The sequence below is a fragment of the Dromiciops gliroides genome, chromosome 4 (assembly GCF_019393635.1).
Source record: "Dromiciops gliroides isolate mDroGli1 chromosome 4, mDroGli1.pri, whole genome shotgun sequence".
Classification (NCBI taxonomy): Eukaryota; Metazoa; Chordata; class Mammalia; order Microbiotheria; family Microbiotheriidae; genus Dromiciops; species Dromiciops gliroides.
In genome coordinates this window covers 150,631,225-150,658,947 of record NC_057864.1, presented here as the reverse complement: position 1 = coordinate 150,658,947, position 27,723 = coordinate 150,631,225, and the positions used below count along the sequence as shown (strand labels likewise).

Sequence of the window (27,723 nt, the reverse complement as noted above, 5' to 3'; positions counted from 1 at the left end):
ATATACTTGTTTGCATGTTGCCTCCCACAAGAGACTATAAGTTCCTTGAGGGTGGGGATTGCCTTTTGCCTCTTTTTGTATCCCCAGTGCTTAGCACAGTGCCCTTATATGTGCCTTGGCACATATTAGGTGCTCAATAAATGTTAATGTTTGAAGCTGGAAATGTCCTAGCATCTGAAGAAATTGCAATTCACCCAAGAGGCAATGGAAAGACTCAATATTATCAAAGAAGAATTGTATATTAGGCATTAAGTATATCACTGAAGTGTTTAATGACTAGATGGTCCATTTACATATAACTGATGGCAGTTCACATGCTGCATTGTCAAGAAACTCAAAGGTCCCTAGTACTTGGGTGGATCTGCTATATTGGGTTTATGGGAGGATATAGATAAGAAGATATATGATTTGTAGTTCTGGCAGGATTACTCATATCAACGAGAGCATATATGCCATTGAAATACTACATGCTACATTCCATAAAAAAAATTGGATAAGCAGATCATATACCTTTTATAACGATGGAAAGGAGATAAATTCTTAACCAAAAGATAGGGGCAATTATAAAAAATAAAATAGAGAATGTTGATTAAATTAAATTGAAAAGCATGCATCAAAGGTAATCTTTTGTTGACATCAGGTCATAGCTTCAAATGTATCTCCAGACTCTCAGGTTACCTTGCCCTAGAAATTCTATTTTTTTTTTATTTTTTATTTTTTGCGGGGCAATGGGGGTTAAGTGACTTGCCCAGGGTCACACAGCTAGTAAGTGTCAAGTGTCTAAGGCCGGATTTGAACCCGGGTACTCCTGAATCCAAGGCTGGTGCTTTATCCACTGTGCCACCTAGCTGCCCTGCCCTAGAAATTCTAAATCAAAAGTAACAGGAAGCCATACCCAACTCCATCTCAGTTATGCCTAATGCTGTCTAAATTTACCATCTGGGGATGGGACAAGAGATGCAGCTTGGTTCAGAAAAGAAGCCTAATTATAAATGTCAGAAAGCCAACACACATCGGTCCCAGTTTACCAGGTTCTTCCATTTCTCTACCAATTTTACCTGAAAGTGAAATAATAAATAGCACTTTAAAAAAGGATTTTGCACACATTATCTCACTTGATCCTGATAATAGTGAGGTAGATAGCACAATTATTATATTCATTTGACAAGGAAACTGATGTTAAGTGACAGAACCCTAGTTAAAACTCTGGATTTCTAACTTCCGGTGTAGGATTCTTCTCACTATAACCATACTGAGATTTAACTGAAAGTTTAACTCTGCAGTAGCCCAATCCAAAAAATGAAGTGGAGCTGATGAAAAATGCCTGAAATTTTGCTTCTAAATTAGAAAAAGTTATCTGTCATTTTTTACCTTTGAATAAATGGAGTGCAGGTAAGTGCCTTGCACAGAGTAGTTTCTTTAAAAATTGGTTTGAATTGTTGTTGAATCACTGGACAAGTAATGAAAAATCCACAAATAGCTTGGAAATTCTTAGATTAAAAAGAACTGTATAAATTATTTATTCTGTAGACTAATAATCTATAGCAAAAGCTATAAAGCTGAACTAGAGGGAAAGGAGTTGAAAGTGGCAATAATTTCACTATCTTGCCAACATTACTGCATGGAAGGATCATTAAAATTTTAATATTCTGTATGTCATGCATTGCTACTTCTCTGGACTGCACAGAGTACTGATTGATTCTCTCACCCCTACCAACTCTCCACCCCCAAAAAAAATTTAAAGGAAAATTAAAGGAAAGATTTAAACAGCTGCAACTGCTGTCTTGTTTTTAATTACACTTATAAATGTTTTATGGTCTACATACATAGCAACACTCATCTGGAAAGATTTATGGTTCTCAAGCAGAAGACTCTAATGCATATGGAATTTTCTTCATTACTAAATTAAACAACAAATTAAAGCCCAAATGTGAAATGTGCTGCCAAGGGGGTCTGGGAGCCTGAAGGCTTTGATAACTCCCAAGGCATTCTGGCAGCCTAGATAACAAATTGAGGAGTGAAAGTCAGAAATGAAGAATGAAGCCAGGAAACTGTAGGCTTCTCATGCAAAATGTATCCCAGAATAACAGCAACTCAGAAGTTCAAAATTTTGCTTTTCTTCATTAAATTATCTAAGGTAACTTGGTTTCATCATCCATCAAAGGGGGAGAAAAGTAGGTTTCCTCATAAAAAGATGCTTCAGTATTAATGAGTCAAGTACTTAAAAATATTTAGGGCTAAATAAATGCTGAAAAAATAATTCTTGGTAAACTTTGTGATGACCCTGGATCTCAGTGAAATAATAATTTTAAGAATTTCTTTGTGCTGCTGCCATGTTTCCCTGCCTGTTTTATCAGATGTAAAAACACACTTTCAGTCATCATCTACAGCAGCCATTTCAATCCCCCTTAAGCCTACCTCAAATGTTCATACCGGAGTCATCCCATTTGCTGGGATGTATGTGGAGCCAGAAAGTTGGTAATTGGGGTTGGGGGAGTTGGGCGGGGAGTCAGCCCAACTGATCAATACATTGAAAGAGTCTGAAAACATGTGGAACACCTGTGGACCTCCCACCTCCAAGAAGGTGTAGGTTGGGAATGTTTTCTCCTACTTTTTCATTCCAATCCTGCTTGATCTTTATAATTTTGTTACATTACTTTTGATTGTTTGGTATGTAATTATTGTTCTTTCCATTTAAATTATTGTAGTTACAAACTGTTTTCTTGGCTCTGCTTCCTTCATTCTGCATCAGTTCAGACAGACCTTTCCATACTTCACTGTACTCATCTCACACATTTCTTACAGCATATTAATATTCCATTCCATTATTATATTCACGTATGAGAGTTTGTTTAGCCATCCCCCAATCAATGGGTATCTACTTTGTTTTCTTTTTGAAAATTTTGAGGAATTGTTCTTTTTTTTTTTTTTTTTGCTGGGCAATTGGGGTTAAGTGACTTGCCCAGGGTCACACAGCTAGTAAGTGTTAAGTGTCTGAGGCCGCTTTTGAACTCGGGTCCTCCTGAATCCAGGGCAGATGCTCTAACCACTGTGCCACCTAGCTGCCCCTAGGAATTGTTCTTAAATGATATTGGCCTATGGTTTTCTTTCTGTGTTTTAATTTTTGGCCTTTTTGAAATATTAGGACTGTATTTGTTCATAAAATGATTCTGGTAGGGTACTTCCTTTTTCAGATTTTGAGAATAATGTATGAAGTACAAACTGAACTTTAAAGACTTGAGAGAATACTCCCATGAATTCATTAGGATCAGAAAGAAGCCTTTTTCTTTGGTATTTCCCTTACAATGAGATCTATTTCCTTTTCTGAGTTTGGGTTGTTTAAGATTTTTATCTATTCTTCTGATGGTTTGGGTATTTTATATTTTTGAAAGTATTCTTCTGTTTCCCTTGTTAGCATTTAACTATGTATAAAATATGTTCTGATTATTTCTTCTGGTTTTGCTATGACTTCATCTTGCTCATCTGCTATTTTATTGATTTGATTTTCTACTCTCTTAAATCAAATTAGCTAAGGGTTTATCAATTTTATTATTTCTTTCAAAGAAACAACTTTTAGATTTATTTATAATTTCTATGGTTTTTGTTTCCAGTTTATTTCCCTCTAATTTTTAATGTCTCTTTTGTGCTTATTTTAGATTTGTTTGTTTGTTGGCTTTCTAATTTTTAAAAATGCATATTCAGTACATTAACCTTTTTTTTTTTTTCTATTTTGTTAATGTATGTTTGTACAGGTAAGATTTTTCTCCATGAAGACTGCTTTAGCTGCATCCTAGAAATTTTGGTATGTTGTTTCATCATTATCATTTTCTTTTACATAGTTATTGTTTCCATGATTTGTTTTTTGATCTGCTCATTATTTAGGATTTCATTTAAATGTCTCCATTTGGGTCTTTTGTTTGTGGTCCCTGAACCCATTTCCATTTTTTTGTTTTGCATTATTTTAAAAGTAATATTCTAGAGGCAGCTAGGTGGCACAGCGGATAGAGCACCAGCCCTGGATTCAGGAGGACCTGAGTTCAAATCTGACCTAAGACATTTGACACTTACTGGCTGTGTGGCCCTGGGCAAGCCACTTAACCCCAAATGCCTCACCAAAAAAAGAGTAATATTCTATTTCCCCCCAATTAAATGTAAAAAACATTTTTAAAAATTCTTTTAAAAATTGGAGTTCCAAATTTTCTCCCTCCCTTCCTAACATCCTCTCCTTCCTGAGATGACAAGTAATTTGTAATAGGTTATACATGTGCAATTGTTACATTATGGTTTGTAAAGAATGTATTACTATTTCTGCCTTTTTACATTTGTGATCTCTCTGTGCCCTAGTATATGGACAATGTTTGTAAAGGTTCCATATGGTCCTGAGAAATATGTATGTTCTTTTGCTGTCCATTTAAGAAGATGCCATATTTTTTTTAAAAAGTGGTTTCTTCAGAAATTTGTCCAATTACATATTTATCCTTTATCAGTTAGGTATTTACATAGGAACAGGGTGATGATGAAGTCAAAGTTAGTGCACATTTATCCAATCATTTCTCTACTGACAAATTCTCTAATGAGTACACTGCTACTCTGATCAGGTTTACTAAAGCATACAGTTGTACACACACACACACACACACACACACACACACACACAGTATCTATTTATATAAATACCAGTTAACATTTGTAGAGCAACTCTCAGTTTATTAAATGTGTAGTCACATGTATTAACTTATTTGATATTCACAACTAGCTAATTAAGAATAGGCAGGGTGGTGGTTATTATCCTCGTTCCCTTTGGCATAAGCTATGATTTCATTGGTGTAAAGAATTCCCAGGGAAGAAATTTCCTCTATTAATGCACCACAGTATCTTCACTACAACTTAGTCTTAGAGGATTGTCTCAAGCACTGAGAGCTTTCATCGAGTCACACAGCCACCATGTGAGAGAGGGCAGGCTTTGAACCTACCTCTTATTTTAAAATTTAAAACTGCACTAAGACTTTTGGCATGCCCTCCATTATCCCCTTGACTTCCTCCATGACAGCCCCCTAGCAGTCATACATTTCCTTATTGATGTCTTTGTCCCACTTAGTATGCACAAGTCTTATTCATAGATGCTGCTTCCTTCTTACACCTACCATGCTTCTTTTCATTACTCTTTGACTATTCTAAGAGTGGAACTTCCACAAGCTGGAGCCATTTAGCATCATCTAGAGAATGTTCATATTAAAAGGGTCAAGTTTCATAGTAGGGAGCAGTCTGAGCTCATTATAATCTATGTGTAGTTCCTGAAATGTACCTCACTCCCCACTTTAGTGCTTTGCATGTGATAACCTGGGTAATATTCATTCTTCATTCACTTGCTATTTCCTCTGTGGATTATTAGTGTAGTCTCTTTAGCATAATCACAGATCTCCCTGAAGAGCCTCTATAGTGCTACCCAGGCAAGTCAATGCATGATGTCATTTTCAAATAATAGTATCTGGAGAACAAACTTTCTATAAGAAATTACACTTCCATTTGGACTTTGGTCAAGATTTCTTCTTTATCACGGGGGATGTGGTTTTGGTTTTTTTTTTTAAATAATTAACTACAAACTATGTTTTCTTAAAATTAATTGCTATTACACCAGTTTTGGAAGTAAGCACATTATGATTTATTAATATTATATGCTGGTGAAGGATTGACCACATAGCAGTTAGTACTAAGAGGAGAAAGAAAAGCCCCAGAAGACCCATGCTGTCTTTCAGAGAGCATGTGGTCTCAAGCAGAGTTCAGAAGACCTACAAACCCTACACTGTCCTAAGAGGGAGAGCCAAGAGCAGAGAGCACATCCAGGGAGAGAGAGCCAAGTGCCAGCCAAGACAGAGTGAGCTCTCAGTCTCTTCCAATTTTTATCCTCTTTTGATAGAGGCGGGTCATTATATATTGATCAAAGCCTTGGTTAACATCATTCAATTCCACTGGTTGACATGATTTGAGGGTGTTCTAAATTAAAATGAACAGGGAGAAGACCCTCACTCAAGTTCCTTAAAGCAAAGCCCATTATCTGGGTGTGGTTTGATCCCATCAGTTCACTGAGTCTATCTCCATTTCTTTTGTCCCCTTGGGTTTGTCCCAGGCAAGATCTGAATTTTCTGGAATGGGGCATTGGGGGGGAGAGAAGGACTGAAGAACTGATCTCTGGGTCCCCCCAAGAAATCCATTATTAATAATTATTTTCTTACAGAGAATACCTTTAATGAACATGTCTCCATGCCTTATGTCTTGCTTGATACTAATAAAGAATTGTTGAACTTATCTCTGTTAAACATTTATCTTCATTTGTTGAACAATTATCAATATTTCCCACCCAGCTGCCTTCCTTGGCTTCATCACCTCCAGAAACATCAATCTGCAAGATGAAATCAACTCTCTGAAATTCACAGAGGAATTCATCATGTCCCCTGGACTGGGTAGCCTGTCTCTCCCCATCCCCACCCTTTTTTAGCTTCATTAAGCATGTTGTCTTACTTCATTAGACTGTGAGCTCCCTGAGGGCAGGAACTGTCTTACACCTTTCTTTGCATCCCCAGTGTGCCTGGCACAGCATAGGAGTTTAGTAAATATTTACTGAGTCTGATTCTGATTGCATCTATCCTGAAATCTCATTTGATTTTAAGATAACACAGCAGATACCTTATTGGAAGAAAGCCTTTAAGGTTAAGTTTTGCTCTATTGAGTTAATTAAATGCTCCTTTATAATCAACAACAAATACTGTTGGATCTTATCTTCTCTATACCTTTCATAACTTCTCTATACCTCTCTTTTTTTCTGTGACTGCAAAGATACAGTCTACTAGAGAAAATTATGCAAGAAAGCCTGTTCCTGTCTCATATTTTCATCTAGGATGCTCTTAATGTGTACAGGTATTATCCTAAAATGTGCTAGCAATAAAAAGCAGTTATGGAATGGTCACAGTTGATGTCTTTTCAGATGCCTTTTTAAAAAATAACAGTATAGTCTATACAATCTTTTCTAGTCTCTTAGAATTTTCCTCTCTGTGACATCTTTGGAAAATGATTCCTGGACACCTTCAAAATTTTGTGACCTGTAGCACAGATTTCTTTTTTTTTAATTCCTGTTCAGATACAGCCAAACTTCCTGGCTTCATCTTTGCAAGGGTTTTTTCCATTTCTTCACACTGTACATTAATAATGAAAGGTATAAATATGGTGGTCCTCATTTTTTTTTTAAGTGAGGCAATTGAGGTTAAGTGACTTGCCCAGGGTCACACAGCTCGTAAGTGTTAAGTGTCTGAGGCTGGATTTGAACTCAGGTACTCCTGACTCCAGGGCCAGTGCTCTATCCACTGTGCCACCTAACTGCCCCGGTCCTCATTTTTGATGACTAAAAAAGACCACTACATAATCAGTGGCATATCAGTCCAATTTAACATCTATTTGTTCCTCTCTATATATATTCCTCTATAAATGCTCTAAGGATGATTAATCAGGTCCTTCAGTCAAGTTATTTATATCTTTGTTTTCTCCTCCACTGCTTTTAGTTATTTTGTGAGTAGATAGTGCTCATATGCTTTGATCATGTACTATTTGTAACATGCAACATTTGTAACTCTGTAATACTTTGCAAATAAGCTTATGATCTAAACTACTGTTGCTTTGGCTACCATGACTTGTCTTAAAAACATAAAGTGATGAGGGGCAGCTAGGTGGCTCAATAGATAAAACACCAGCCTTGGATTTGGGAAGACCTGAGTTCAAATCCAGCCTCAGACACTTGACACTTACTAGCTGGGTGACCCTGGGCAAGTCACTTAACCCTCATTGTCCCACCAAAAGAAAAAAGTGTGTGCTGGTTATGGAGATGGTTTTACACAAATTATAGGTCTCATAAAATGGTGATAATCAGGGACATTTTTATCCTTTTCACATTTTTCAGAGTCCGTCTCTTCTTTAAATAGTTCAAGTTGGAGTTGTTGTAATTATACACATTATCTTCTCATCTTTATCCTTTCTTCTACTTGGTTCTAACTAGTGGATAGGCTGACAAGTGATACATCCTCTTCATTCCTCTCTAGGAGTGGTGCAGCCTTTGCAGACTTTCTCTACTACGCCATACAAACCTCTTCAACCTCATTCTGCCCTTGGACTTTACAACTGGAAGCACCTTCTGACTCTGTTGACTTCTCCCTCTAATTGTTGGGGTTCTCCAAAAACCTACATTTTAAGGAGGATGTTCAAGCTGGGGATGTTTTCATTCCTCTCTCAGCCCCACTCCTGACTCTCATGACTTTGCCAGGTATTATCTCTCTTCCCTCAGGTTTTTCAACTTCCTTTTATGTTATCTTCAACCACTAGAAAGAAGGCACTGTCTTTTCTTCTTTTAACATTTGTATTCAGAGCACTTAGTATAGTGCTTAGCACATAGTAAGCACTCTCAAATAACTTCTAGATAGACTTTTCTATTACAACAATTTCATTTATTGTCATGTCGTTTGAGATAACTATGTACTGGGCCTCCTGTCTCTCCTGATATAGTCATGATAAACAGATAAGTAGTTTGTAAATTATTTCTAAAACTTTGGCTTCTTTAATTTCTTAATTCTAAAGTATATTTTCTAAAACATTTCACCTTTTTCCCCCTGTCCACCTTCACAATATATAAAAGATAAGTATCAAAGTATATATTGACTTGGTTTGGAGGATCTACATGGATGTAGATTTCTCTAATTCTTCATCTTATATAATAGATAGTGGCACAAAAGCTGCAACTGCTATCATCGTGTGCCATGAAATAATGTTTGCTGTCTTTGAGTATGTGATGAAACCAACTCTAGTAATTCATTTATTCACTTCTCTGAAGAGAGCCTATAAACCATCTTTTTCTATTTAGCTGTAATTTCTTTTTTTTTTTAAGTTTCATAAGTTGTTGTGAGAATAAAATTAGATAATATATGTAAAGTGCTTTAACAAACCCATAAAGGGCAATATAAATGTTAGTTAATGTTATCACTATTACTATTCATTTAAACTTAAACTGTCAATATGGATGTGGTTTAATTAGGTTGTTGGACAAAGTTCATATTTAGAGTAGCAACAGTTAAATTAATGTTTATAAACAATCTAAAAATATTAGCATGCTTTTTTAACACTCTTCCACCAGCATCACAAAAGCAAAAAAGGAATGCATAAGACAGAAGAAATATTTGTATTTTTATCTATTTCATGGCTTGACATGGCAAAGTAATCTATCACCCGGGGGCCAATCTAATGGTGATAATCTCCATAATAAGCTTGTCTAATCTTCAGATAGCAGGAAGAAGCCATTATTAGGACTATACCTAAAGGCTTCCAAACTAATACAACCTTTCAGATCTATGCTTTGCTGGTATAGCCCTGGAAAACATAGAGTTACCACTGTGACAATTGGAGTGACGCCATCTGCTGGAGAGTTACTATAGGAAAGCTCCGCCATGAGGAGAAGGCATCTGAGGGCAAGCCTTGGAAGGTCAGTTCCTTGGCATCAGGAAGTGATATTTGATGTTTCCGGTTTAGACAGGAGGCTTGTGGGACAAAAAAGGGGTGAGGCTCTCTCTTTTCTTGTCAGGACCTCGTGGAGAGTGGAGCTAGAAATGCTGGCTCCCAGAGATAGATAGATGTAGGCATCTAGGCCTCTCTCTCCCTTCACCAAATTCTTATGCTCCTTAATAAATGCTTAAAAATCTAAACTCTTGCTAAAGCTTCTAATTTATTGGTGACCACTCATTAGATTTTTAGACAGTCTAGCTAGATAGCAACTTTACACCTCCAAGTCACGACAGAGTATTAGAAAAGGACTTTGGTAGAAATTTGCCATTACTTATTAATAAAGGCTAAGCTGCTTAGCTTAGCATCTAATACCCTCACTCACATTTTCAGCATTTTCTCCCACTATCTCTCTTCATAGACCCTGTATCTTATACAAAATAGACTATTTTGTTAATCCAAGCATATCTTGAGTATTCCTGCCTCTATCTATGCCTTTGTTCACATTCTTCCCTCTGCTTAGAATAAATGCTTTTTCCTATCTCTGGTGATGAGAAAAGGGGAAGAAGAAAAGGGCTCTGGGTACAGAACACTGCATATACTGTGACACAAGGTTAATGGGTTGGTTTGTTTTGCCAAATTTCTGGTTACAAAAAACGTCTCTTTGAGGGGAAGGATAAATTCTGAACTCAAGGTGATGCAAAGCAAAAAGAAAACAAACAAAAAACCCCCCCAAAAATAAAAAAGCAAAACAAAAGAATACTTGTCAATTGACAAAATGTCCTTTCCCCACCCCTGTCCTCTAGTTCTGCCTCCTCAAACCCTATCTTTATTTAAAGGCCCAGATGAGATCAAGCCTTCCATGATCTGCCTGGCCAGAAATAACAACAATGATGATGGTGATGGTGATGGTGATGATGATATATTCACATTTATATAGTTTTTAAAAGGTTTGCAAAGCACTTTTCTCAGTACAACCCTGGGAGGGAAGTAATGCAAGAATTGCTATCCACATTTTACAGATAAGAAAGTGAGGCTCAGAAAATATAAGTGACTTGCCCATGGGTACATAGTAACTGACAAAGGTGGGAAGGGTTTGTAACTTCAAGTCTAACACTCTATCCACTACACCAAGCTACCTTTCTTAATGCAGCCTAAAATCACATTAGCTTTGTTGGCTATCACATTGTATCACATTGTTGCCCCATATTGAGCCAGGGAAGTAAATAAACCCTTGGATCTTTTTCAGACAAACTGCTTTCTCGTCACATCTCACCATCATGTACTTGTAAAGTTGATTTTTGGAAACCAAGTGTAAGGATTTACAATCATCTCTATTAAATTTTATCTTATCATCTCTGACTCAACATTCTAGCCAATCAGGATGTCTTAGTGATTCTGTCCCTGCTTTTTACAATTTGCAAATTTAATAAGTATGCTATCAATTTCCAAGTTACTGATTAGCATGTTAATCAGAATAGGCCCAAGCACAGATCCCTTGACTACTTCATTAGAGACCTCCTTCCATGTTGGACATTAAACCATCAATGGCTACTCCTTGGATATAACCATTATGCAGTTGTAAATGCACTTTGTTACACTACTGTCTAGTCTACATCTTCCCATTTGGACCAGAAGAATAGCAGGAGGGCTTGTATCAAATACACTGCAAAAATCCACAACATTCCCAGTAAATTAATATTATCCAAAAGGAAATGAGCAGTCTGGAATGGCTTATTCTTGGTGAAACTCTGCTGGCTCTTTATGACCACCATTTCCTTTTCTAGATATTCAGTATCACTTTACTTCTCATATTTTGACAGGAATATAAATTCACAGGCATTTAATTTGAAACACCAATCTTGTCTTTAAAAAAAAATGGGGGGCAGCTAGGTGGCACAGTGGATAGAGCACCAGCCCTGGAGTCGGAAGGACTGGAGTTCAAAATCCAGCCTCAGACATTTGATACTTATTAGCTGTGTGACCCTGGGCAAGTCACTTAACCCCAATTGCCTCACCAAAAAAACCCAAAACAAACAAAAAAAGGTATATTTGCCTTTCTCCAATCCTATAACATCTCTCTCATTTTCCATGACCTTTCAAAAATCACTAATTATGGTTTAGCAATCCCACTGGCCAACCCTTCTAATAACCTTACATATAGTTTCCCAAGACCTGGTGACTTGAACTTATCAAAAGTAGCTAGATGCTTTCTTACTATTCTATTCAATCTGTGTAAATATGTACAGATATCTCCCTCAGTCAGTTTCAAGCTCAAATAAAACTGCAATGTTTCTTACAAGTTGGAATTTTGAGTATAGGCTTAATGATGTAATGTCTGACAGTGGAGGGATGAGTAGAAAGTAAAGAAGGGAGTGGGATGGGAGTGGAAACAGATGCCAGCACCAGGCACTGGCAGGAAAAAAAAAAAAAAAGGGAGGATCCCAGGCTGCTTTTCATTCTAATGAAGCCAAATAAATGGTTTCCTTCGATTCAGAAACAATACTATGCTATTCCTAAACTGTCTTCTCATCATTATATGACTAAAACATACCTTTATGTTATCTCCCATAAACTTCGACACTGACTTGTGATATGAAGAGGGTTACTGACAAACCAGTTACACCAAATATGAAAGTAAAATGGAAATCTGTGTTTATCTGTTTACACATCTCTGAAACCTAGTGTCCATTTGAGAAAAATCCCAAGGATGTTAAAGAATATAATACTAAAAATATACACTCCATGAGTTTCTCTAAAGAAGGGGTTTTGCTCTGATCCATTGACAAGAATAAGTAATGTTCTTTAAACCTATCAAACTTCTATTTTTCCCCCTCTATAATGTGATCTTTGTTCCATTGAGAGGAGAGGACAGTTTAGTATAGCAGAAGGAATGTAAAACTTGAAGTCAAGAGAAACCCATGTTCCAATCCTAACTGATATATCTACTAGTGGTACGACTATGAGCAAGTCTTTTAATGCTTTGGGGTCAATTTCCTCATATATAAAAGAGAGAGAGCAATCCTTGTAGTATTTGTAGAACCTACCTCATAGGTCTGTTGTAAGCACTTTGTTTTTTTGTTTTTTGTTTTTTTGAGGCAATGGGGGTTAAGTGACTTGCCCAGGGTCACACAGCTGGTAAGTGTCCAAGTGTCTGAGGCCCCAATTTGAACTCAGGTACTCCTGAATCCAGGGCCAGTGCTTTAACCACTGCGCCATCTAGCTGCCCCTGTTGTAAGCACTTTGAAAAATCTTAAAGTACCTCTATAAAATCACAGCTATTATTGCTGCTCTTTTATAAAACAAAGGCTTTTGTTTCAGTTTCTTGTGGTCTGCAAATGAGCCCAATGGAAGGCTACAGAAAAAAAATTCATGTTGGACGTCTGATCTCACCTTTTGCAGTTCATTCACATACTGGGCCACCATAAAAGAAGAAAACATCGTAAAGTCTTCAGACTTTGCAGCTATGTGGCTATACATTCTTTCTACCAAGCGCGCACATTCCAGTACTATGGTCAGGTCTTCTGTATTCCCTGGAAACATTAAAGCATCACAAAACTGATTAGGGCAAGCTCTGCATGTATCAGTGTATTCCTATTGTCTAATTATATCCACTCACTAATTAACACTAACATACTTTTTAGACATTACCTAGCCCACTTTTTGCTAGGAGGGTAAGAAAAAATAAAAAAACATAAAATGCTCCAAAGAATGTAGGTTTTATTTAGAAGTGACTAATTGGAGTAATTGAAGTAATAAGACTTTTGAAGGGTATGTCTATAAGACTATGGCCTAGCTTCCTAAGGAAAGGTACAAATCTCCATTAGAATATATTCTTCAGGGGGGAGCTAGGTGGCACAGTGGATAAAGCACCAGCCCTGGATTAGGAGGACCTAAATTCAAATCCTGCCTCAGACACTTGACACTTGCTAGGGGCAGCTGGGTGGCACAGTGGATAAAGCACCAACCCTGGAATCAGGAGGACCTGAGTTCAAATCCGGCCTCAGACACTTGACACTTGCTTGTCGTGTGACCCTGGGCAAGTCACTTAACCCTCATTGCCTGGCCACAAAAAAAGAAAGAAATATATTCTTTAAATGCTAGCATGCAAAGCAATGGGGTAAGGAGACAGGAAGGAAATAGGCATCTATAAAGCACCTACTATGTGCCAGGCTTTATTTGCCCCGTTAATATTATCTTGTTGATCTTTGTGATAGCTCTGTGAAGTAGGTGCTATCCATCCATGTAATTATAGCACATAATTAATTATTTTGTAGTTGAGGAAAACTGAAGCAGAGATTAAGTGACTTGTCCAGGGTTACACAGTTAATAAGTGTCTCATGTTGGACTTGAACTCAAGTCTTCCTGACTGTAGGCCCAGTGTTCTATCCATTGAACCACAAACTGATCCTGGGAAATTACAGATAAAACAAAAACAAAAACAGGTTTGTAAATTATTAAATTGACAAGATATTTTAGTGTGCTTTTATTTTCTTTTATTTTCTCTTTTATTTTCTATCTTTATTATCATACCTCTTTCCTGTAGGGTTTCCCTTTTATAGAAGACAGATATCTGTCTGATTCCTAATTAGATTCTATGAAGTACTTGCTTCAACTCCTAGAATCAGAGACTTGAAGAAAAGTGGGTAGTCACCTAGCCCAACTCTTTGCCAGATGTACAAAATCCTGAGATGCACAAATTACCAATGCTCCCAAAAGATAAGGAGCTCTTGAAGTACCTCTTCCATAGCCACCAAGAATACCAGGGATGACATTGCATCTCACACACAGGTGCCGGTTTCTGTTGAATTTCTTTCTCTACTTAGAAAAATCAGAATGATTGTAGGAGCCTTCCTACCATTACCAAGTCCAGTCATTGCTCACATTGCCTAAATCCTTTAGATGCTAGACACAGTCACATGTGCAGAGAGAAACACACGGAGTTTTCACCAAGCATGTATACAGTTTTATGTTTTAATAAGTTAAATTTATATACAATTGAAATCTACAAATGGCATTTAACAGATAAATGTATTCAAGTTTAGACAAACAAATCTTTTCTCATCATGGCATGGAAATGACCTTGGAATATAAAAATTATATTAACAGAACACAAGTTCTGATGGGTCTTACCAAGGTAGAAATGCTTTTTAAAAAATTTAATTTATAGAAAAAAGCAAGCATTTCCATAACACAGTATAATAAAAAGGATGATTGCATATGAAACTACAAATCTATTATGTACAACTTGCTATTCCTTTTAAACATGTAATAAAATTGTCATTAAATTTTTTTCACTTTTTTCTTCCCTACCCTAGGGATGGCTAAATTAAGGCACAAATATGTGTGTATATACATATGTATTATATATATATATATATATATATATATATGCATATGGTATTAATAAAAACATCCTATACATATCAATATTTATCATTTCTCTTCTGGATGCATATAACATCTTCCTTCATATTTCCTTTATAGTCAATTTAGATTTTATAATAGTCAAAATGACTTATTTCCTCAGTTATTATTAAAACAATATTGTTATTACTGTATACAATATTCTCTTGGTACTGCTCATTTCACTCTTCAATATTTCATGCAGCTCTATCCATGTTTTTCTAAAATCATCAAGCTCATCATTTCTTATAGCACAGTAGTACTCCATCACAATTGTATACCACAACTTGTTCAACCATTCCCCAATTGACAGGCATCCCTCCAATTTCCAGTTCTTTGCCACCACAAAGAGAACTGCTATAAATATTTAGAACATATAGTTTCTTTTCCTTTTCCCTTAATCATCACAGAAATGCTTTTAAGTCTAAATCTAGTGAAGGACTGTTTAGCTGACATTTAAAAGCCAGCCTAGCCAAGTTAGGAAACTCATCCCTAGAAGACTGGCCACTAGGTGGCATCTTTTGTAGCCAAAGCAATTCATAAAGATCATCTAACACAGAGAGGCAACTGCTATTTGCATTAATTGAAGGGGTATTCATATTGATGAATTTATAGATGCATGATGTGAGCCAAGTAGGACAACTCCATTCCACACATAAGATGCATTCTTGTTTTTTTGTTTGTTTTTTTTTGGTGAGGCAATTGGGGTTAAGTGACTTGCCCAGGGTCACACAGCTAGTAAGTATTAAGTGTCTGAGGCCAGATTTGAACTCAGGTCCTCCTGAATTCAGGGCTGGTGCTCTCTCCACTGTACCACCTAGCTGCCCAATATAAGATGCATTCTTATTTCAGACCTCATGATAAATTTAAGAGTCTAAATCAAATAAGAAGTAAACAGTCCTTACATCCCTATACAGGAAGAAGTTACTTGTAACTAGCTTTTTTAAGGCACATAGGAGGAGGACACACAGACAGAAGGTGTGAGTATAAGTGGATTCTGATGTGATACTATTTTTAAAAAAACCTAGGGGGCAGCTAGATAGCACAGTGGATAAAGCACCGGCCCTGGATTCAGGAGGACCTGAGTTCAAATGCGGCCTCAGACACTTGACACTTATTAGCTGTGTGACCCTGGGCAAGTCACTTAACCCCCATAGCCCCACAAAAACAAACAAACAAACCTTAAGAGGTCACAAAAAGGATTATACCGAGATAAGAGGAAAGGAAAGGCAGAATGGGATAAATCACAGGAAGAGACACAAAAGGCCTATTACAATAGAGGGAAAGAAGGGAGGGGTGAGCATTGTTTTGACCTTACTCTCATCTGATTTGGCACAAAGAGGGAATAACCACCCTTAGTTGCATATAGAATTTTATCTTACCTTATAAGAAAGTAAAAGGGAAAAGGGGAAAGAAAAGGGTGGGTTGCTGATAGAAGGGAGGGTAAAACTAGGAGGGGGAAAGGGGAAAGGGCAAAAAGGAGGTGGGGCTGATAGATGGGAGGGCAAAACTAGGAGTTGAAAGGGGAAAGGACAAAGGGAGGTGGAGTTGAACGAAAGGAGGGTAGACTGAAGGAGGAGGTGGCCAGAAACAAAACACTAGTGAGTGGGAACAGGGAAAGGAAAGAAAAAAGTACAAACAAAGCAGGGAAATAGAATGCAGGGTTTTCTCTTTTGTTCTGATTCTTCTCTTACAACATGACTAATATGGAAATATGTTTAACATAATTGTAAATATAACCTATGTCACATTGCTTGCTGACTTCAGGAGGCGGGAAGAAAGGAGGGGTGAGAGATTTACAATCTGTTATTATGCTAACATCTAACATATTAATAGGATAAATGCATAAATGTTTGAAGAAGATTCCTATAGCTAAAAATCCACCCAATACAATAATTTAGAAAAAATTAGAAAACTAAATTGGTGAACCCATGGTAATCAGACTACAGCAAAACACAGTGAGCAAAGAGCCAGTCTAATACTATATCTATCATGCTATTGAATACATGATAACACAGAAATTCAAAACTGTGAAAGGAAAACTTTTATGCTTAACTCTTCATTATCTGTGATGCCCCAAGTAATGGTTTCCTATTTCCCACAAAGACTAACAAGATCCCAGGTTTCAAAGAGTAATACCAAGCTAGAATGGGGTCAGAAAGAGTCATGGAAGAGAATGAGTTGTTGACTGAATAAAAAATGCCAAAGTGTTTGGTAACACTGATTTCTGTTATCCATAATACCTCTTCTCTCTTCCACTGGCAGAGATAATCGATTATGTCAATAATCAGTTGTTTAAAATAATAGATCTTAATCAAAACAGTTGGGCTCCACATAAATTTGTCAAAGTTCTTGTCAACAAAGAATCAGTCTTAGTAAGAGATACAAGCTCCATTTAGTGATGGACCTGATGAAACTGTGATGTTTTAATGCAAAACCTTATTTTGAGAATTCATTCTACAGATCTATATTTTTCTTACATTATTTTACCTAAAGGTCTCAAAAAATCCCAGGTATTCTGTCATGACACTTAGTATTTCAGTGCACTCTTTCCTCAAATTATAGAAATATGCTTCAATTTTCCCACATAGATATATCACATAATACCTTCCAAAATAAAAAACAATACTCATAGCAAGTGTCACTTGGTACAGGCAGCAATGGGAACCTGCCTGAGGGTTCCTCTGATTTCTGGGCTATCAAACATGCTCCAGTTTGGACTGCTGCTCTGCTCCCCTTGATCTTGCCATGGGGAGAGGTGGAAAAGGCAGGGGCATTTTGGCTTCACCCTTCCTCATACTGCCCTGGCGGGTTAGATTAAACTGTCTCTTGGAACATTGTCACTGGATCCTTCAAGTCCCTCTATGGATCCCCTCTACATCACGGTTTCTAATTTCAGTCTCCATTTATCAAGGCCCTACAGCAATGCTGACTTTTATTTTCCAAAGCTTTTACTACTTCCCCATTCCCAAAAGCTGAAAAGTTCATTTAGTTGCTGGATTCAGGGACAGACTCTTCGATCCAAATACAATTTGATGAGCACTGGGGAGCTTTCCATTTAACATTTCATACATTTTTTTTTTAAAGCCACATCTTTACACAAAACAGTACAAAGCGGTCTATCCAACATTATATATGTGAAATACCTTTGTCTTTCTGACGGCCTTCATGCATAACTGAAAACACCAGTCTATAAAAACTGTTCAGAAAAAGAGGGCAAAGCTTTCTGCATCACCTGCAAAATAATAGTTGAAAGATAATAAGTCAACTAACTCAAATTTTATTTAAAATATCTTTTAAATGAAAAGTATATGCCCACTCAAAAGTACAATGCATGTAAGAGTCAAGTGGTATTGCCCTGATCTGGATCAGCGAATTACAGAAATTTAATTGTCAAATAGTTGAACATCAGAATTTGATAAGCAACTAGATAGTACAGTGGATGGTTGTACTGGGCCCGGAGGCAGGAAGACTTGAGCTCACGTCTGATTCAGATGCTTCATGGCTGTGTGAGCCTTGGCAAATCTCTGTCTCAGTTTCTTCAACTGTAAAATGGGAATAACAGCACCTACTTCCAGAATTGTTGTGAGATCAATGAGGTAAGCAATTGTCCAGTGCTTAGCATGATGCTTGTTGTTTACTCATTTTTAAGTCATGTCTGACTCTTTCCTGACCCCTTTTGGGGTTTCTTGGCAGAGAGACTTGAGTGGTTTGCTATTTTCTTCCCAGCTCATTTTACAGATGAAGAAACTGAAGCAAACAGGGTTATGCACTTGTCCAGGGTCATATGGCTAGGAAGTGTCTGAGGCTGGATTTGACCTCAGGTCTTCTAACTCTAGGCCCAATACTCTATCCACCGTGCCCCTAGCTGTCCCAACCTGGCACATAGTAGGTGCTTAATAAATACTTTTCCCCTTTCCTTCACTGATATGAAACTATCATGAAAATGGCACAAATATACAGAATAAGAACATGTAGTTTTGAACATGGCCAATATGGGAATTTAGTTTGCTTCACTACACACATTTATTACAAGGTTTTGTTTCTCCCTTTCACCCCTGGGGGAAGGTAGGCAGAAGAGCAAGGAAAAAATATTTATCAACTGGAGAAAAAAAAGTCTTTCTTTTAAAAAAACGCATAAAAAAAAGAAGCACTAACATCAGCTCTGCCACTGCACCGTAAAACCCATGGGACCTTTCCATTTGACTTATAGCTAAACCTCATGTTGATACTGGAATGTGAATTCCTTGAAAGGAAGGACTGTCTTATTTGTCTATTCTGATTCTTGGCCTTCTTAACCTCTGTGCAGCCTCTCACGCTGTATTTTCCTAAATACTCCTCTCCTCTCTAGGTTTTCAGGCCACCAGTCTGTCCTGGTTTCCCCCCTACCTATCTGACTACTCTTTCTCAGTTCCCTTTGCTGGATCTTCTTCCAGATCATGGCTCTGACTGTAGGTGTTTCTCAGGATTCTGTCCTGGGTCCCCCTCTCTCTTCTCCCTCTATACTACTTCCCTTGGTAATATCGGATTTAATTATCATCTCTATGTTGATAATAGTGTGCATTGCACAGGGAAAGTGCTTAATGATACCCAATTGAAACAAATTGAAATTCACTTAAAAACTACTTTAGCTCAGGATCACAACCTCTTCAACTCTTCAACTTTTAGTTGTTTATTTTTTTTGTTTTTTTTTGCAGGGCAATGAGGGTTAAGTGACTTGCCCAGGGTCATACAGCTAGTAAGTGTTGTGTCTGAGGCCGAATTTGAACTCAGGTCCTCCTGATCCAGGGCTGGTGCTTATCCACTGCACCACCTAGCTGCCCCCTAGTTAATTTTTGAGACCATGTATTCATGGTGTATAAAGTAAACAATATTGCAGGAAAGAGCCTGATATTTCAAAATATTTATATCATGTCAAACATACCAGTTTCATTTATAACAGTATTAAAAATATGATAATTATAAAGTATAAAATACTTGTTCTCAATTGTATTTCTCACTGTAAAGGTTAAAGCTCAGGACCAATTATTCCTACACTTACATCAAAGTTCAGAGAGTATATCTACACGAGATGCTTCAGTTATTTCTGTATCTTTTTTTTCTTCAAACTGGGGCAATTAAGGTGTAAAAAAGCTTGCTGTGTCATAATTTTTATTATTTGTTAAAGTTTTTTATAATTTTATGTAAGTATGGCAGAGAGGGAGCTGGTGGCTCAGTGGATTAGAACACTCAACCTAGAGTTAGGAAGATGTGAGTTCAAATCCAGCTCAGACACGGTCCTAGCTGTGTGACCTTGGGTAAGTCACAACCTCTGATTGCCTGACCAAATGGATCTTCTAGAAAAGGAAATGGTAAACCACTCCAGTATCTTTGCCAGAAAACCTCAAATGAGGTCACAAAGAATCAGACAAGGCTAAAATGACTGAACAACAACAAAAAGCATGGCATATGGGAAACATTGGTGGCCTGGGAGTCAGGAGAAGCAAGCCCTAGTCCTCTAGTACTTTGTGGCCATGTGCTGGTGACTTTGTGTGCTGAGTTCTAACTTCTTTGTACATTAAATGAAGAAAACAGATACATGATACTTAGTCTGTTCCAGTTCTAAAACTCTGTGACTCTAAAATAATAATGATGAAAAAATTTGTCCTGGTACCCGTCCTCTCCTTACCTTTGAATGACACTGCAGGATGGAAAAGAGTACTTCATGTATTCCTAAGAAGAGGCTACTGTATTCCTGGGGCTTTAGGTGATCCAAAGGGGACTGCCAAGAGAATACTGAATGCCAGACTGACATGATGTGGGTTTTTTATTATGTTTTCTCCCTGACGAAGCAAAGAAGCCACTGTGTCTAAAATGGGCACAACAACGTGAGAAGCAAGGACTGCTCTCCTGACAAGCCTCTTTGTTTTGAAACTGAAAAGACAAGGAGAAAGAAAATAAAACTCCATTTCAAAAAACAAAGAATAAAAGATTAAAATTTAAATAGAAAAAATCAAATCAGAATCAATATAAACTGGACTAGGTTAATAGGCAGTTAAGAAAAGCAGAGGAGGCTGGTAAATAAATTTTTAGGTCCTATAACACCGATTTCACCCTCTTTGCTATCTGTATTCACTGTGTTCATCCACCTTGGAGAGAAGTGCTTTGCTAATAAAAGAGTTAACCTCATCGACTTCTCAAAACTTGAAACCTGATAGCTTGTGTCAGTACATACAAACACAGGTTACATTTGCAACAAACAAAAAAATATAATAGTGTTTAATTTTACTTTTTACATTTCTCAAAAACGCAATGAATGGTGAGAGACAGTAAATTAATATCTCTAAAAATCAGGTCACATATTCAAAGGACCACATACTGCCTGGCAGGTAATGGCTTAGTTAGAATTGCTTCCAACCCAATATTAGGCAGACCAGTTCTTACAATTGAAATGAAAGTCCAATATCTATGGAATAATATGGTTTTAGGAATAACTTCCAAAAATGATCAGGACTAAAAAAGTATACTATAAATTTACTGTGAAATCCATCAATGTCATTCTTTATACCACTTAAAGAGTCTAGGGTCTCCAACAGTTTCCAGAATAGGTAATTCATATTCTAATGGAAATTCAACAGAAAGAGAAAGAAAATATATTAAATTTCTTAGTCCCCCTATTTAAATCTCCTTCTACCACAAATGAAGAAGTGCTTAGAAATGTACTTCTTTTCAGGACTGGAATAATCTGCTCTCTTGTGTGTTGTTGTTTTTTTTTTTTTTAAGTGAAGCAATTGGGGTTAAGTGACTTGCCCAGGGTCACACAGCTAGTAAGTGTTAAGTGTCTGAGGCCAGATTTGAACTCAGGTAATACTGACTCCAGGCTGGTGCTCTATCCACTGTGGCCACTAGCTGCCCCTCTCTTGTGTTTTAAAGGACTAAAGTGGGGGCCAATGGAAGGTGGTCATTCTTATTACTGCTCAATAATCTTGGGCTGAAACTATTAATTTCAGGATCTTTAAAAGACAGGAACATTACTCATTCCCAAAATAAATCAGTAATTTGCTGGAAAATAAGCAGTGATCCATTATGAATCTCTTCAGGTTGCCTAAGTGTACTCAAGGGTGGACAAACTACTATGACATTTCCATAAAGAATTTAACAATAACTCCCCAACTGAAATATCCAAGTCCATTAAATAAATCTTTCTAATTACATACTAAATTTTACTAATTCAATCACTACAATTCAGCAAAATTTTCTACAGTGGTAGAGTTCCCCAAATCCTTTCTCAGTTATCCTGAGGTTGGGTGGCAACATCAGCAGGAGAAGACATACTGTCTCCAATTTTTGCTATACTGAGTTCACCACACTGGTCACTTTTTTTCATAGGCAGAACTGTGATTTCATTGCTGTTAAGTAATTTGCAATATAGAAACATCTTCTACTGATGGCCAGACCAGCAACTCACCTACAACTTCAACTTAAAGTTTTAGAAAATTGGGTGGGAACTAAGAAGTTAAGTGAATTAAAGGCATAGTCTCATGCCTACTATCTATCAGAGTCTTCCGACTCCAAGACCAACCCACTATACCATCCTGCCTATCTTCATGCGATTAATGCTGCTAATAAAAACCAAGAGTTTTTTCCCCTGCTTTCTTTATCTACTAATTCGATGGATTCATTCAACATATCCTAGAAAATGGACTTAACAGCCCTTTACACTGTCAGAACACTGCATGAAAAAACAAAACAAAACACTGCATGTACACAGAAAGAATTTCCTCTTATGGAAATCCCCTTCAAATCATCTTTCTAGGAATGATATTATCTAAAAGATATAGGCTTACATAAAATGTTTTCTCTTTTGTTTTAAGAGAAGAAGGTGATTACAAAAGGGAAAGGTTATTACTTAAGGAAGTTCTTAGCCTTTTCTGTGTCATTTCTCAGGAAAAGTTTTTAAATGCATATAATAACATACATAGGATTACAAAGGAAAATATTATATAGAATACAGATATAAAAAATGTTTTCCAAAAAACACCAACCTAATGGACTCCCAGGTTAAGAACCCTTGGTTTAAGGACTAAATAACCATGTTAAACTATAAGATACTTTACAGTTAACAGCTGAGATTATCTGAGGGCAGACCACCAGAAAGATCTTATTTTCTCTCCAGTTGAAGGACATTTGAGTACCAATTGGATCAATTTAATAGCTGACAAAATATCCTAACATGCAAAAAAAGCAGCAAAAAGAAGGAAATTAATTCATCTTAGGAAGGAAACATTACTAGAATGTTACATTAATGGAACTCCAATAAAATATGGATATCAAGGAACATGGATTAACACATAGATAGTTTCTGTGTACTGGTGAATGAGTTGTCCCTTATATCACTAAGTAGGTAGGGACCATGGACATAATCCTAACAATATAACCAAAACTTTAAAAGGTCTTACTATAACAAATGTATTGCCATAAGTATCCCTTTGAGGCTTACATTTACTAGTGAAGGATCTCAGGAAATAGAAGGAATAGCAAAGATTATAGGACAATGTAAAGAATCAATTTTGTCCCCTAATCTTAAGACATTATATCAACCATTAATACCCTCATGTAAACTGCCAACAGTAATCAAAATGCTTTTCAGAAATAAAGGAAGACGGGGGCACCTAGGTGGCACAGTTGATAAAGCACCAGCCCTGGATTCAGGAGGACCCGAGTTCAAAGCCGGCTTCAGACACTTGACACTTACTAGCTGAATGACCCTGGGCAAGTCACTTAACCCTCACTGCCCTGCAAAAAAAAAAAAGAAAGAAAGAAAGAAAGAAAAAGAAAGAAGGAAGACAGGTAACTAAAGAGTACATCCGGTGATCATGCTTGGGCCATTCCAATATAATAAAAATGACAATAATAGCAAAGTTAATTCTAGATTTATGTATACCAATTAACTACAAAGAGACACTTTATAGAGCCTAACAAAAAAATTCATTTGGAAAAAGAAAAGATCTAGAATATCAAGTGAAATAATGAAAAAAGGTAAGAAGAGAAATAGTATAGCCAGATTTCAAATTATCTTATAAAGTAGCAATTATCAAACCATTTTTTGTAATAGTTAAAAAAGAAAAAAGTAGCTCAGTTGAACATACTAAATAAGGAAGAAAAAGAAATAACAACTTAACATCATTGAGTGTTTGAAAAACCTAAAAAAAAAAATCTAGGAAAAAACTCCCTGCTTGAAAAGAATCGCTGAGAAAACTTGAAAGCAGTCTGGCAGAAATCAGGTTTAAACCAACACTTTAAACCACATTCCACAATAAATTTAAAATGGATATGTGTCCTGAATATTAAAGTTAATACTAGTTTTTTTAAAAGAGAAGATACCTTTCACAGCTAATGGTTGGGGGCAAATTCTTAACCAGACAAGGGAAAACAGGAAATTACAAATGATAAATAGGTAATTTTTATTTTATGAAATTAAAAAACTTTTGCCTTGGTTGCCTAATGCAATTAAGAAAAGGGAAACCATCATACTGGGGGAAAAATCTTTATATCTAGTATCTAATTAAGGGCCTGATGTCTGTTATATATAAATAACAGAAACATTTAAAACCAGAATCCATTTCCAGATAGACAAATGGTCAAAGGATATAAACAGATCTTAAATGAGGAACTGCAAATTATTAAGAACCATATGAGGGACAGCTAGGTGGCACAGTGGATAGAGCACCGGCCCTGGATTCAGGAGAACCTGAGTTCAAATCCGGCCTCAGACACTTAACAATTACTAGCTGTGTAACCCTAGGCAAGTCACTTAACCCCAATTGCCTTACCGAAAATAACAACAAACAAACAAAAAAGAACCATATGAATGGGGCAGCTAGGTGGCGCAGTGGATAGAGCACTGGCCCTGGATTCAGGAGGATCTGAGTTCAAATTTGACCTCAGACCCTTGACACTTCCTAGCTGTGTGACCCTGGGCAAGTCACTTAATCCCATTTGCCTCACCAAAAAAAAAAAAAAAAAAAAAGAGAACCATATGAATGTTCTAAATCACTAACAATAAGAGAATGCAAGTAAAAACAATACTGAGGTTCCCCTCATACCCAGTAAACTGGCAAGAATAATAAAAGATGGGAATAGTCAGTTGTTAGAGGGCTGTGGAAAGATGGGGACCCTAATGCATTTGTTGTAGAACTATGAATTAGTACAATCAGTTTAGAAAGAAATTTTGAATTATGCAAAGAAAGTGACTGACCCATTGACCCAGAGAATGCACTAATAGGCATATGTCCCAAGGAAGTCAGTAATTTTTGAAATGATCACATTTATATCAAAATATTTACAGCAGCACTTTTTGTGGTAGCAAAGATCTGCAAACAAAGCAGATGCCCATTAACTGAAGAATAACTAAAAAAAACCTGTGGCATATAGATACAATGTAATATTACTGTGCTGTAAGAAACAATGGAGGCAGCTGGGTGGCGCAGTGGATAAAGCAATGGCCCTGGATTCAGAAGGACCTGAGTTCAAATCCGACCTCAGACACTTGACATTTACTAGCTGCCTGACCCTGGGCAAGTCACTTAATCCTCACTGCCCCACAAAAAAATAAAAATAATTTAAAAAAAGACTGTGAAGAAATAATGAATATGATTAATATAAAGAAGCATGGAAAGACATATCATTAGATGTAGAATGAAGTAAGCGAAACATGGAAATCAACATATAAAATGACTACAACAATGTGAATAGGTATAACAAAACAATAATCAAAACTGAAGACTGCAAAATTATATTGATTAAGCCTAGACCCTCCAAAAAGATAAGAAGATACCTCCCCTTATTTCTTTGTAGAAGTGGGGAACTGTAGGTATGGAAAACTATATATAATGTAAGACCTTTGATATGCTGGTTAGTTCGTAGAATTTTTACTTATTTTTTCTTTTCTTCTTCACTCATTCATATAAGGAATGAATCTCTGAGTAGTGGAGAGGGATTGATACAAAAGCAAATTGGTACTTGCCAAAAAAATATTAAAAATAAGTACAAGAGGGGCAGCTAGGTGGCACAATGAATAGAGCACTGGCCCTGGAGTCAGGAGGATCTGAGTTCAAATCTGACCTCAGACACTTGACACTTACTAAGCTATGTGACCCTGGGCAAGTCACTTAACCACAACTGCCTCACCAAGAAAAAAAAAAAATAATAATAAGTACAAGAAGGGGCAGCTAGGTGGTATAGTGTATAACATACTGGCCCTGGGTTCAGGAGGACCTGAGTTCAAATCTGGCCTCAAACACTTGACACATGCTAGCTGTGTGACCCTGGGCAAGTCACTTAACCCTCATTGCCCTGCCCCAAAAAACCTTTTAAAAGAAAAGAAAAAAAAAGTATAAGAAAGTAGATTAACAGGATCCAAAAGCAATATAGTAGTTCAGTGTTTGATAAATCCGAGAATATAAATTGTTGGAGCAACTGTTAGGAAAATTAGAAAGCAATATGTACCTTTCAGATCAGTTGTTTGGAAAGAATTGTAACAAGAAAAGGGTATAGAAATCATAAAAGATAAAAGAGATAAGTTTCATTATTATCTTTTTTTTAAATTGAACCTGTGACTTCATCATTGCAGGGAGCTCTCAGAAAGGAACTTCATCCAATGAAGATTTACACTTGCTTTAAAATCTGTAGTCTCAAAAGAGTTGATTGAAGCATTGAGAGGTTAAGTGACTTGCTCAGGATGACAGCCAACATGTGTCAAAGACACGACAAGAATCCAGGAATATAACATCTCAAAAGTTTTCCTATTTGCAACAACAAGTAACCCAAACACCTTAGAAATAGGTAAGAGAATGACTCACATTTATATCTGGTCTCCAAATGTTACTGATCTCTAGTCCCTGGAGTATATGCTGCATTATCATCTGGAACTCCTCACTGGTGGCTTCAACAAGCAGCTGGTTAAACAGTGCTACCATAAGAGGTTCCACATCCTTACTGACCTGTATTCCCGAATCTGGAAACAGAGAAAGAAAAATCCATTACTTGTCATGTAGATTCAGAAGAAAAATTATTATAACTTCAAAGTTTATCTGAATTTGTTTTTTTAATCTCCAAAAAAGAAAAAAATGTGTTTTTTTCTACAACTATTAACATGTTCAAGATAAACCTAAATAAAATAATGAAGAGGCCAGGTAATCCCAGGGGATCCTCTTTTTCTACCACTCACATTGCCCCTTCAGAGGCGTAGTCCCCTCTTAGTCTTGCCTTCCTCCCCATTAATATGAATTTAAGTGTTACCTCTCCACGGGATATTTTTCACTTTAAAATTGTATCAAGTCACAGCTGAATTAAAGACTCAATTCTTTATAAAGGAATTTCAAAGTTCAATAAAGCAGGCAGAGGGGGCAGCTAGGTGGCACAGTGAATAGAGCACTGGCCCTGGAGTCAGGAGTACCTGAGTTCAAATCTGGCCTCAGACACTTAGCACTTACTAGCTGTGTGACCCTGGGCAAGTCACTTAACCCCAATTGCCTCACTTAAAAAAATAAATAAATAAAATAAAGCAGGCAGAAAAACAAACTTTTGGAGCAGGTGACCCTTTGGGGGCCCCTGAAATCACAGGATAGTGACACCCCCTTCTTGAAAGGCTGAGCTCTGAACATATTAAAACCCCAATTTTAAAGCTAGAATGACCCTAAGAGATACATATTCCAGGGTCCTCATTTGACATTAGGAAACTAAGTCAAAATGAGATTAAGTCACTTGTCTATGACAATGTGATCAGAGAGTGACAGATCTTCT

General features: G+C 36.9%; 1 protein-coding gene across 1 annotated transcript in view; it reads right to left on the bottom strand.

The window, feature by feature from the left end:
- URB2 (URB2 ribosome biogenesis homolog) overlaps window positions 1-27,723 on the bottom strand; it is a 48,846-nt gene that overhangs the window by 6,900 nt on the left and 14,223 nt on the right. Inside the window, 9 exon segments of the mRNA XM_044005186.1 lie at window positions 12,928-13,067; window positions 18,087-18,150; window positions 18,152-18,175; window positions 20,609-20,698; window positions 20,700-20,819; window positions 20,821-20,853; window positions 23,032-23,069; window positions 23,072-23,147; window positions 26,781-26,935. Of these exon segments, the coding sequence (XP_043861121.1) occupies window positions 12,928-13,067; window positions 18,087-18,150; window positions 18,152-18,175; window positions 20,609-20,698; window positions 20,700-20,819; window positions 20,821-20,853; window positions 23,032-23,069; window positions 23,072-23,147; window positions 26,781-26,935 (740 nt within the window).